Raw genomic sequence first — 12,092 nt, forward strand, 5'->3', positions numbered from 1 at the left:
TGATGACGATGATGATGGTGACAACGACGAAGACAACGCTGCAATTTCACTCTATTATTCACTATATATTATTATCTGGACAAGTGGTGAAAACTGAATAACATTTGTAGGTTACAAAACAAGACCAAATCAATGTTAAATCTCCTAATTTTGATAACCATACTGTGCTTATCAAAAGTGCCTGTCCTTGTTTATCACAATACACACTGGAGTATTTAGAGGTAAAGGAACACGGTGCCTGCAACCAACTCTCAAATGGTTCTTGAAAAAATGTGTGTTAGTGTAGACAGAAGGGGGAAGCAAATATGGCCAACTAGCTATTGGTGAATCTGTGTGATGAGTGCCTGGAAGTTCTTTGTACTACTTTTGCATTTTGGGGTAAGATTAAAAGTGTTGCAAAATAAAAAGTTACTTGTTAGGAATGCCCCTTATGATGCTGTTTCAAAGAAAAAAAATGGAATTTTGTTTTATTTTTATTTATTTATTGTTAATGTTTTTACTTATTTTTAAAAATTTTTTTTCAACGTTTTTATTTATTTTTGGGACAGAGAGAGACAGAGCATGAACGGGGGAGGGGCAGAGAGAGAGGGAGACACAGAATCGGAAACAGGCTCCAGGCTCTGAGCCATCAGCCCAGAGCTCGACACGGGGCTCGAACTCACGGACCGCGAGATCGTGACCTGGCTGAAGTCGGACGCCCAACCGACTGCGCCACCCAGGCGCCCCTGTTTTTACTTATTTTTGAAGGAGAGAGAGAGAGAGAAAGAGGCAGAGCATGAGCGGGGGAGGAGCAGAGAGAGAGGGAGACACAGAATTCGAAGCAGGCTCCAGGCTCCGAGCTGTCAGCACAGAGCCCGATGTGGGGCTCGAACCCACAAACTGTGAGATCATGACCTGAGCTGAAGCCGGACGCTCAACCGACTGCGCCACCCAGGCACACCAAAAATGGAATTTTAAAAAAGCATCCTCACTGAAGCGCTAGTCTTGTCGATGGATCTAACCAAAATACTTTATTAAAATAATAGCAATTCCTTCCATTTTATACCAGCTGTGCAAAATGAAGTATGGGGGTTCCATTTGTCCTTAGCATTTTGACACAAGCAAAGTGAGGCTTGGAAGCAGGTTTCTGATGGGGGAGTGCCTTCTGCCCAATGGCAGACGGACCCTCAGAGAGCCTTGCAAAGGCAGACATGCAGGAGTCGCCTCTTAATGGATTCGGGAGTAGTCTTGCCAAAGACAACTTACATTTTGTCACTCCCTGACTAGAATCAGTGAATGGTTTTCCAGAACCTTGAGGAGGCCCAAATCCCCTGGCCTCAGCTCAGCATGAAGCTGGTCAGGTGGGGCCCCCCCACACACTCCCAATAGCTCCCCATAAACATCTCTAGTGTAGCACTGTACAACAACATCCACTTTGTTCATAAGTCTGTATTCCCTCTAGAGGATAAAAGCGTCTAGAGGAAAAGTAGCGCTCCTTATTCATCCTGGTATCCACAGACACTTAAGTGTGTTGACTAAACACTGAAGAAGCAAGAGGAGCTAAGGTAACCTCTTGCACATCCACCTTTCCCCCTCAGCAGCACCTTCACACTCGGTTTTGGCAGAAAAAGCCTTGGGGGTCATCAATGCTGTCCCACTGAAGACTGCTCTTCAGACCACTCTGTTATAAAGGCGTCTCTCCGAAGAGAAAGGGAAGCCATGTTCCATCTTTGCCAACAGCCAGGGTACTCCACGCGCAGTGGGAAATCATGAAACTCCCTGCTTCCCTGGCAAGTTCTTTCCCTCGTTTCCTGCCGTTTCCTCAACCGGACTCTCAGACTAGATGGTCTCTAAGGCCTCACCAACAGTCCGTTTTCAACACACACCACGGTTTTTAAAATATGACTTTGATAACGCCCTGTAAAATCAATATGGCAGCCTTGCTCTGAGACATAGGCACTCACCACTTCCAGCAAACTTCAGAAAAGGAAAAAAAAATCCAGGGGTGCAAATGAGAGAAAGAATGGTTATTCTTTACTTAAAGAAATAATCTTTCTAGGATTTTTTTTTTTAAACTAGAGAAACACATCCTGGGACATTTAAAATGTTTTATTTAGCAAAAGTCTAATGCTGAAAACTTTCCTGAGGAGGAACCTATTCTTGAAATGTGATGTATTTCAGTATTAACTTCCCTTGCAGAGGGAGGGGGTGCTTCAGGATACAGCTCATCTCTCTATTATTAGAAAGGGTGTGTTGGGGTGAGTACCGGGTTATAAGAATTAGCCAGAAGCTTGCTGGAACGTGTGGCAAAACCAAGCAGACACTGTAGCCCCAGGGAGGAAGGTGAAAAATGTGACAGACATCTGGCAAATCTAGGGCAGTTACAGGTGGCCTCAGAGAACCTGTCGCTAGGCAAGGCACAGAACGGAAGGGGAGGACCAAGAGGGGCAGAGATGGTGGTAAAGGAGGAAGCCAGAAGTCACTTCAAGAAAATCTGACTGGAGGTAAGATGGAGTAGGAGGAACACGGCTGAGACGCGGGGGGCTGTGGGTGACAGAGGCCAGGTGGGACAGTGCCTGGAGGAGCTCCCCCTGCCCCCGGGGCGTCTGTGCTGTGAGGAGACACTCAGGCCAGGGTTCCTGAGCAGTCAGGGCCAGTGGATGGCTTGACAGCTCTTTGGGGATAATTAGAGACACCTCCTCCCAGGTATGTTGTGAGGTGTTGGGGACATCAGCACTTGGCGTGGACAGAGGACACAGTTTATAGGTGCTGGCTCAAAACAGGGCTGCAGGGTGCAGCTGGCTGGTGGGGGAATAGTAAGAAGGTTCAGTCGTCTCCCCCCCTGCACCCAGAGAGGACTTGACAGTGTGCAGGCAGCTGAGCGTTCATCGGAGGCCACCAGGGCAGGACTGCGGTGAGGAGGGCTGGCACCAAATCAATGCCGGATCACTGCTTCAGTCCTCATAACGACCTCACACAGTAGGTACTGTGATCACCTCTGTTTCACAGTTGAGAAAAGGCAGACGGCAACGAAGTGATTTGCTCAAGGTCCTGCAGTGGCGGGGACGTCAGAATTGGAGCCCAGGTGGTCTGGCCCCAGTATTTTCCCTCAAGATCAGGACACTGTCCAGTCCACAGACTCCGAGATCCTGGACAGGAGTCTCTGGAGCACCTTGTCCACTTCCTAGCCCAGGAGGATGCTCTTTCTAGGCCCTGCCTTGGCCCTTGAAAGCACAGACGCAGCCTGAGCCCCGCGAGGCCATTCTCCCCTTGGGCTCCTGTTCAGGGCAGTCAGCTCCCCACCCCGCGGCTCCCCACACCAGGGGCGGCTGAGATCTGGGAAGGGTGCGCCCAAGGCGCCCCCGTGCAGTAATCCCTGTTTATTAATCACATCTGAAATTATCCAAGAGGATTTTTCTCTTGGATGCCATATATACAGATTTCTAAGAGTTCCTGGGTTACTGTGGAACACATACCGGTAGTTCCCACTTCTTACACTTCCTCATGTTACCCTTCTCTTTTACAACACAAAGTAAACCTCACTCCTTCGAAAGGCAAAGAACAGGGTGGGTGCCTGGGACGTGGATCGAAATGTCATCTTGAGTGAAAGCGAGGGTTCACTGTTTCGTTGTATGGAGGGGAACCTTCCTTTCTGTAACGCAGCGTGATGGCTCAGGTGGCCAGTCCCCTGACTTGTGACACCCACAGCTCCCTAGTGGAGTGGACAAAGGATTGTGTTATATTCTAACAGGCACTCAGGAGTTGTTTTCTGTGTACCCAGCTGTGTGGTGTGAGTTGTTGGGGGAGAGGACAGGAGGACAGCCAGGGGAGAAGCCTGTTCCCTGGGAGCTAACACAACTGGCCTGTCATTTTCTGACAGTGCTGGGGGGCTCAGAGGGCCCTGATGAGGTTCGAGGGCAAATGCTGGGGACCTAGGGGGGTACTGCAGCTGGGGCTCCAGACGGAAAATTTACTCCTACCTGACATATATTGTGGGCTTTAAAGACTTTTTGGGTGGTGGGAGGAAAGAGTTCAGTTGGTTAGAAAAACACTAGCCCACTAACCTGGGTGATGTGAGTCCTAGAATTCTGCACGCATTCCCCACAGGACACAGGACAAGCGCACAGTCAGGAGTAGCTAAGGGTGCCTCAGCACCGGATGCTTCTCAGCCCTTCCGTGCACCCTCCTAACAGCCGCTCCAGGAAGCCTGGCTCCCACATCTGTTCTCACTGAGGGGCAGGCCACTTGCCAGGGGTCACGTCTTTTGAGAGTGGTGGATCTAAGACCCAAGGTGGGCAGCTCCCCGGGCCCTACCCCTCTGCTCTGCAGGGAGCCAGCCTATTCTTCAACCAAATTCCTGGTGTACTTTTACCTGGGAGGGGAGGGCAGAATAGTTCCTGCTCTCCGGGCTTATGCTGACCTATAATTCCGATAAAACGGTCACTTAGGAAATAGCAGCTAGTAATGACAGATCAACACATCAGACTGCTTTCACATTTCTCCTTGAACCTTATTTATCAGCTTCCCCTTAGAAAAAAAAAAAACCTAGCGAGCCACAATTTTAAAAGAGCTAATAAAATCCCCACATTTTAAGAAGAAAGGAACCACACAAATTACTAATTCAATTTAATTAATTGATTTAGGTTTGGTATTGTGCTAAGAGTTTTTTGGGAGGTGAAGGGAGAATGTGTCACAGTCATCAGCTGAAACAATTTTCAATCGCCTCACGTGTAGATGAGCTGGAGGCAAAGGCATGGTCCTAACTAGCGCAGGCGTTCCTGGACGGACCCCAGTCCACAGAAAGACAAGTTTTGGATGTATGCATGAGAAAAGAACGAACTAGGCACCGATCAATGAATACCATCCCACACCAGGCTGCTCCGTTATCTCCCATCTGAATTGCTTCAATAGCTTCCTGAAGTTGCCCCTCTGCAGTCTTGGCTTCCTACTATCCATTCTCCACCTACAGCCAGAGTGGTCCTGATAACTCACAACCAGAGCATGTAACTCCTCTCCAAAGGCCCTTCAGATCAGTACAGATCTGGGAGGTCTGGCCCTGAACATTCTCCCTTACCCCCCACCTCTCCAGGACAACTGTTAGCTGGAGAGATGCCATCCCCTGTCCACCTCGGCATTCTCTATTAAAACTTAGGTTTCAAGTCATTCAGCTGCCATCCAAATGGAAGGCAATATGAACAGCAAAAAGCCAAAAGGTAAACTTAAGTGTAATATTCTTAGAGAAAATCCTTAAGACACCTCAAGATAAGGCTAAACTTTTCACGATAATGGGCAATCTCATATAATTTTATTTTTTTTTTTAATTTTTTTTTTAACGTTTCTTTATTTTTGAGACAGAGAGAGACAGAGCATGAACGGGGGAGGGGCAGAGAGAGAGGGAGACACAGAATCGGAAACAGGCTCCAGGCTCTGAGCCATCAGCCCAGAGCCCGACGCGGGGCTCGAACTCACAGACCACGAGATCGTGACCTGAGCTGAAGTCGGACGCTTAACTGACTGAGCGACCCAGGCGCCCCTCATATAATTTTAAATGTATATTCTGATTTTTCCTTCTTAAAGAACCCTGAAATTAACTTTTTATGATAAAATCCTTTTCTATCTACAAGAAAATGAGCCTAAGACCTCACTTGTGACACCGAAAGACTTTCTCAAGGATCCAATCTCAAAAAGTCCTAGATTTAATGAATTTGTGCTGTATTTACTATTAAGATACTTGATTTAGCTCTACTTTTATGGCCTATACAATAATATATATTTTCTTTAAATAAAAGTTAATTTTCTCCAATATCTTAATATCTTTCTCAGTGAGGATCATCAAAATGTGAATCCAAGAACTATTCAAGTTAGTAATATAAGTGATGACTATTTCAGAGCATGATAGAATACATGTTACTGAAAAATGTGTGGACATTAAAACAAAAATGGAATCTTCAGAAGGAACGTTATATGTTTAGGTATTAATTTCCTTCTTTATATAAATATATATAAATTAATTATATATATATTTCCTTCTTTATATAAATATATATAAATATAAATGTATATAAATATATATAATTATATATATATTTCCTTCTTTATATAAATATATATATAAATATAAATGTAGACTATTAGAAACATAATCACATTTGACACACCACAGGCACATAAGACAAAAGAACGTCAGGTTTAAAACCTACCGAAAGAGAAAAAAGGATTATCTCTGAAAGAGCATAATTGCATTCATCCCAGTCAACCCAGAACTGTTGGGTCCTAATTCTGTTTCATTTTATTTGTAATGAATTATGGTTTCTGATACTTATTTTTAAGTAGCCTTAACACACCTATGTGAAAATACATGTTTTCAAAGGAAATGGGTCCTTCAGTTTTCTCTTTTTATTAAAAATATTCACGATAGAGCTCAAAAACACTTTCACAGGTTAGGTGCTTTGGATTCCTTAGTAATCCCCTCAGGAGTTACTGTTTCTGAACTTGGCATTGAATATGAAATCCCTTATCAGGTGTGAGCCTATCATGTGAAGAAGAAAACATGTGACTAACACACCTTAATTCTAATTCCTCATTACATGATAAGAATCACTTTTTTTCCTAAGTCAGAATGATATAGGAGATATTTTATGATTACTTACTTTCAAGCAAACATGCCCAGACAGACTTGAGAATTCAAGTATATGTCTATGAATGTGTAAATCTGAAGTTGCATGGGAACGCCATCTGTGATTTGAGCTAGGACCTTGTAGTTTTGGGGGACCTCTTCAATACATACAGTGTCGCAGAGTACTAGGGGACACCCTATAGCTCTAGCTGGCTGAATCACTGCTTTGGTCCTACCCCCTACGCTCCTCCCTCATCATCTCCTTTACCCCCTCTAAGCCATCCAGTTAAAGACACAGCTCAGGGAGCACCTGGGTGGCTCAGTCGGTTAAATGTCCCACTTCGGCTCAGGTCATGATCTCATGGTTCATGAGTTCGAGCCCCGCATCGTGCTCTGTGCCGACAGCTCAGAGCCTGGAGCCTGCTTCGGATTCTGTGTCTCCTTCTCTCTCTCTGCCCCTTCTCCACTCATGTTCTGTCTCTCTCTCTCTCTCTCTCTCAAAAATAAATACACGTTAAAAGTAATTAAAAAAATAAAAAAGACACAGTTCAGTAAAAAAGCGTTCCTGCTGTGCCAGACACCCTAGCCCCCTTTTCTAGCCAGTTTGCCACTTCTAACCCTCCCTTTTAGAAATTCTAGAGCTCTGACTGGTTACACTGGAATGCTTATCAGAAGCAAAAATCAAATGAACGGATGCAAACAAAAGCTTTAAAAAAGGGTAATCCTTATCTGCCATCTTGCTGCAAAGCCTATAGGACACGATGCTCCCGCTGAAGAGACAGGGTAGGGGATAGAAGGTGCACACTGGCCCAGGCTTCGGTCAGAGCATTTTACACACTGTCTGTTGTACAGACTGCTTTTTGCATCACCTTCCCTTCGAAGAGAGGACTCTGAGAAAGAAAAATGTCTCAAGAGCCCTACACCGGGTGATGAAAACTTTGAAATTCTGTTACTGTTGGGAACGTACACACATACACACACACTCACGCGTGCACACACACACAGGTGCACGCACAAATATGTTCTTTTGGCACAGCTATAAGAAAGATGAGTTTCTGAGAAATCTAACAAATATATTTTCCTTTGACACATGCTTAATCCAATTACCACATAACAATATTTTGAAAATATGCATATACACCAAAGAAAAGAAAATTACAATTTATTTCACCCTTTCACATGAGCCATACTGCCATCCCACTGGTTAGGAAAGTGCCCGTAAATACTGCAGATGTGAAGCAAACTACGTTTTTCCATCATAGAATAAACACTCAGAAGGGATCCGTGTTATTTACAGCATGCATTCTCTTCTCATTTGAGCTACAGGATGTGCATCGTAAGAGTGACCTGAATTCTGTTCTACTATTCCCATGGAAGTGATCACTTACCATAAGTATTTCTCTCTGCTTACGTAAATTCTATACTTTGGTTATCTGGGAAACTGCTGAGTTATTAATTTAGAAATACATATAGGAAAAAGTACTATCAATATTTTCCTAAAGGTATGCTACTTTCCTGATTACCGACCTCACGAATACATTCATAAAAGCGTTTCTTACAACCCTATCGTCTTTAGTATTTTTAACAAATGTTAATACTTTGTTATGAAGGAAAGCATTTCTCTAGGCAGAGACCTAGATTTTCAAGAATGTCAAGAATAAAATAATATTAGCATTGATTCTCAAGCAATCTCATTGAAAATGGGTCTCTCTTGAACCATTTAAAATATTTCAAGAAAGACTTACTTACCTGGGAATATTCAAAGTCAGTGATAGGAGCTATACTCTTGATATAGTCTGATCGAAACTGGTTTTCTGGGTTGGCCAGTGGAACTGGAGGTATGATAGTACTCATAGCAGAAACAATTGTCTAAAATGGAATGAAGAAAAAAGTATATGGATAAATAGAACATTGAGGCTCCGTGTATGACAACTAAAATATACCAAACAAACATTTTTTAAAAAGCCCTTACCACAATAGCGTCTTTAACATTTTTCCGGATGTCCAGGATTTTCTGTTTCTTTTCCCTATATGAAGAGAATTGTTATTAATTTAGTTCACTTTTAGCACTCACTTGAATCAGTTGATGTGGGGTTTTAAACTTCCAGCTGCAGCATGGGGCTAGACTGGTTTTCCTGGGGGTCAATGTCAACCCCCAAGACAAAAGGTGCAGAGTTTTTAACTGGTAAAGGAAAACATGCTTTTTTTCTAATCTGTACTCTAAGCAAACTTGAATGCATGCGTTACAGACCATATATAGTTGTATACAACTACGCAGGCTACACATAGCCTAGCAAAGTGGTTATGAATACTGCATATAAAAGATACACAGCTACACTTGTAAATACATTTCATTTGAATTATCATATGTCGATAGTTAGGAATTGAAATAGAAGCAGACAAAGGATACAGAGAAAAATATTTAGTGACATACTGGTTAAGTGTACTCAGAGCAAAACTAATAACACAGACAAATACCTCAAGAACATCTAATGAGTCATATTTTGTTAAGCAAGTTACTTTATTTTTTGAACTAGACACCACCAAAAGGATTAGGCTAAATATTACAAATTCAACAACAGGCTTCTCTTTTTCTCCCTCTCAAAAGTCTGCTCGGTGATCAAATTAACTGTTTAAAGAAAGCACTTTGGGGGAAGCTAGAGAGAAGTGAAAAAGTTCGCATGCAGTTTGGAGGCAAAAGCAAAACTGGTCGATCGTTCCTTACTCAGGATTAAATCCATTGACATGCAGGATCCTCATTTGTTTGACGATAGTGCTTTTCCCTGACTCACCAGCGCCTGCAAACAAACAAAAAGATTGCTGTGATCTGTAGCCCAACACCGTTGCCATCGCTGCCGACAACCCAGACAGCAATTACCCTACCCAGCGTGGGTATTTTCCAGCACGCGCCAGCTCCTGGCTGGAGGAGCGGGTCCCCGGTCACCGGCGGTGCGCGCGGCCCCCTCCCGGCCCTGCCCGCCCGGCCCCCGCGCTGGCTCGCTGCGCTCTGGGGTGTGCGCTCCGCTCGGGCCGGGGCCGCCAAGCGCCCACCGCCCTTACCCAGTAGCAGCAGGCGGTGAGTCGCTTTGTAAGCCAGACGCTCCTTCTGCAGCTGCTTCTCGATCTTCTTGTTGGCCTCGCGTCGTTCTTTTTCATCGACGCCCTGGTCTTCTGCGGTCTTGCTGTTGCCCAAACACCCCATGCCTGCCCCCTTGGATGGACGTCGGGCAGAGTTAGGAATTTGCACAAAAAGCAATAGAGAGTTGTAGATGTGTGTAGATCCTGCGACGGCTTCTCCTCCTCGCTGCTGAAAGAGATGCTCTGGTCTCTCGGTGTTTTTCGATCAGAACAAGCGTTCCGTCTCCCTCCCTCTGCCCACCGCAAACTCCTAACTCAAAAGGATGCGAGGACGACTCGCGGAGCCAAATAAATACTTTTTAAAGGTAAAGGCTTAGTATTTTCTGCTGGACAAACAGCATGGCATGAAAGGAGACGGGGGCCAAGAGCGCCGAGCTCTGCCGGAGCCAGCCGGGATGGCGCTGCGCCCTCCGCTCGCCCCGCGTCTCCGCGCCCGCGCCGCCCGCCGAGCTGAGCCTCGCTCAGCCCCGCCCCCCGCCTGAGCGGCGGGGAAGCGCCCAACGGGACCGTGAAGATGCCCGGGCCCCGCGGGCTGCTGGCCGACCGCGGCGCGGAGGGACGGAACTCGTCGCCGGGTACCCGAAGGGCGATCGTGGGCACCAGGCGGCCGGCTCGCGCTCCGCGCTGCCTCCGCCGTCGGACGCGCGCCCCCTCCCGGTTCCGAGCGACCCCCGCGCCTCCGCCCGGCCGGGAAGGGGAGCTGGGCCTGCTGGCGAGGATCTGGCAGGGGCGCTAGCGCTAACGGAGCTGGAGGGGTCGGGAGCTGACCTCTAGGAGCCCGGCCCCGCGGGACGCTCACCCGCGCGGGGTCCGCACCGCGCCCGCGTGGCCCTCTCGCACTCGGAGCCCGGGAGAATGGGTCTGGGCGTGCGCTCCCCGCCGATGTCTCGGACGCCTCCTTGCTCCCAGGCGGGCGAGGACTCGCGCAGGATCATGCATATTCTATCAGGGAGGAGGATCTGTAAGAGGCTCACCAGTCACACCGCCTTTGTTCGTTCATTTTCTAGACTATTCCAGCGCACCCACGCTGCCGCCTCCCTTAGCCTCTTGTCTTTATCTCCAGCCCCCGTTTCTCCTTCGCAGTTCTCTGAACAGCTCTACTACTTCCCTAGGAGACTCCATGGCCTTGAACTTGGCATCTTAGCGGTGGAACTGATGAAGGCAGGAGACCGGACTGTGCTCTCAATCGCTGTGCTGAGTGCGAGTTCCCAGAGACGGTCCGTCCGCAGTCTTGCAGTCGACTTTTTGGATTTGAGGGAAAGATGGCAAAAGAGGCGACCTAGCAGAAGTCCAGGTCCGAGATCACTTCCTTGTGCAGCGCTGTTAGGGCTCGGTGAGGCCGGCACACAGATTCTTTTACATGGCCTTGTTCATCTGTCTTCTATGCCCCAGTTTCTTCCCTCCCAGCCTACATTTCTCCCTTTCTCACCAAGGCCTGATCTTCTTTACAGAAAGCAAACACCACGGCGGGGGTGGGTGGGGGTGGGGTGTTTTCCTTGCTCTGCTGCCCCCTCTCCTCTGCAGCCTGCACCCAGGGGCACAGCCGGCTTCACTTGTCCACTTGTCTCTTCTCCTCTGGCTCTCCCCTCTTTCCTCAGCCTCCCCTTTTCTGCTGGCTTGTAACTTCAAGTGGGCAAACGTATTCACCTCTGCCTTATTCAAAACCAACAGCACCTCCTTACATCTCAGGCTCCTTGTTAGTGTCACCATTTTCCCTCCTGCACATGGCAGCCTAGAGTTAGGAAGGGCATCTGACTCTGGCCTGACTTTCTTTACCTCCTGCTCACACCTCTCAGCTCCTGGCAGCCTGGCTTTGGCCCACCTCCCTACTGAAGATATTCAGTATATTTCAGAATATTGAAAATATTCTCATTAGGGTCTTCAATGGCCTCCCAGGCACTAAACTTCATTCATGAACTTAGGTCTTTACTTTCTTTGACCTCTCCAGGGAGCTGGCACTGACCCTCCTTGAGACTGTCTTGTCCTGTGGTTTTGATGTCCTGTTCACCCTCTGCCTGGTGGAGGTGCCTGAGACCCCACCACTCTTTCTCCCCTTGCACACATTCCTGGAAGGGCTGACTGTATCCTCAACAGTCTGTGCACACGGCTCTATGGCCACATCACATCTCCATCCCGGCTCACCCGCTTGTCCAACGCCATCCCCAAGCACACCTCCATTTCTATGCCTCACAGGGATCCTCACTTCTACCTGCCAAGGGCTGAGCTCCTCCCCTAAGCCTACCCCCACACCCCCCGCCTGTTCCTCTCTGTTCTCTCTCTCTGTGATAAGGGCCCCTGATTTTCCAAACCAGAACATGGGAGCCATTCCTGACTCCTTTTCCTTCTTGCAACCCCGAGT

The 12,092-nt window shown here is 47.2% G+C and overlaps 1 protein-coding gene across 5 annotated transcripts in view; it reads right to left on the reverse strand.

Moving 5' to 3' along the window:
* GNAL (G protein subunit alpha L) overlaps positions 1–12,092 on the reverse strand; it is a 153,043-nt gene that overhangs the window by 96,981 nt on the left and 43,970 nt on the right. The window contains exons 1-5 of one of the 5 annotated variants that reach the window (XM_047827274.1): positions 10,533–10,647; positions 9,656–9,899; positions 9,321–9,393; positions 8,568–8,622; positions 8,345–8,464 (exon numbers count right to left, since the gene is read on the reverse strand). In XM_047827274.1, coding sequence (XP_047683230.1) covers positions 8,345–8,464; positions 8,568–8,622; positions 9,321–9,393; positions 9,656–9,797 — 390 coding nt within the window. In that variant the 5' untranslated portion in view covers positions 9,798–9,899; positions 10,533–10,647. Of the gene's footprint in view, positions 1–8,344; positions 8,465–8,567; positions 8,623–9,320; positions 9,394–9,655; positions 9,903–10,501; positions 10,648–12,092 lie in introns of those variants that run through there. The other 4 variants (XM_047827272.1, XM_047827271.1, XM_047827273.1 and 1 more) reach the window with 4 other exon arrangements.

The sequence above is a fragment of the Prionailurus viverrinus genome, chromosome D3, assembly GCF_022837055.1.
Source record: "Prionailurus viverrinus isolate Anna chromosome D3, UM_Priviv_1.0, whole genome shotgun sequence".
Classification (NCBI taxonomy): Eukaryota; Metazoa; Chordata; class Mammalia; order Carnivora; family Felidae; genus Prionailurus; species Prionailurus viverrinus.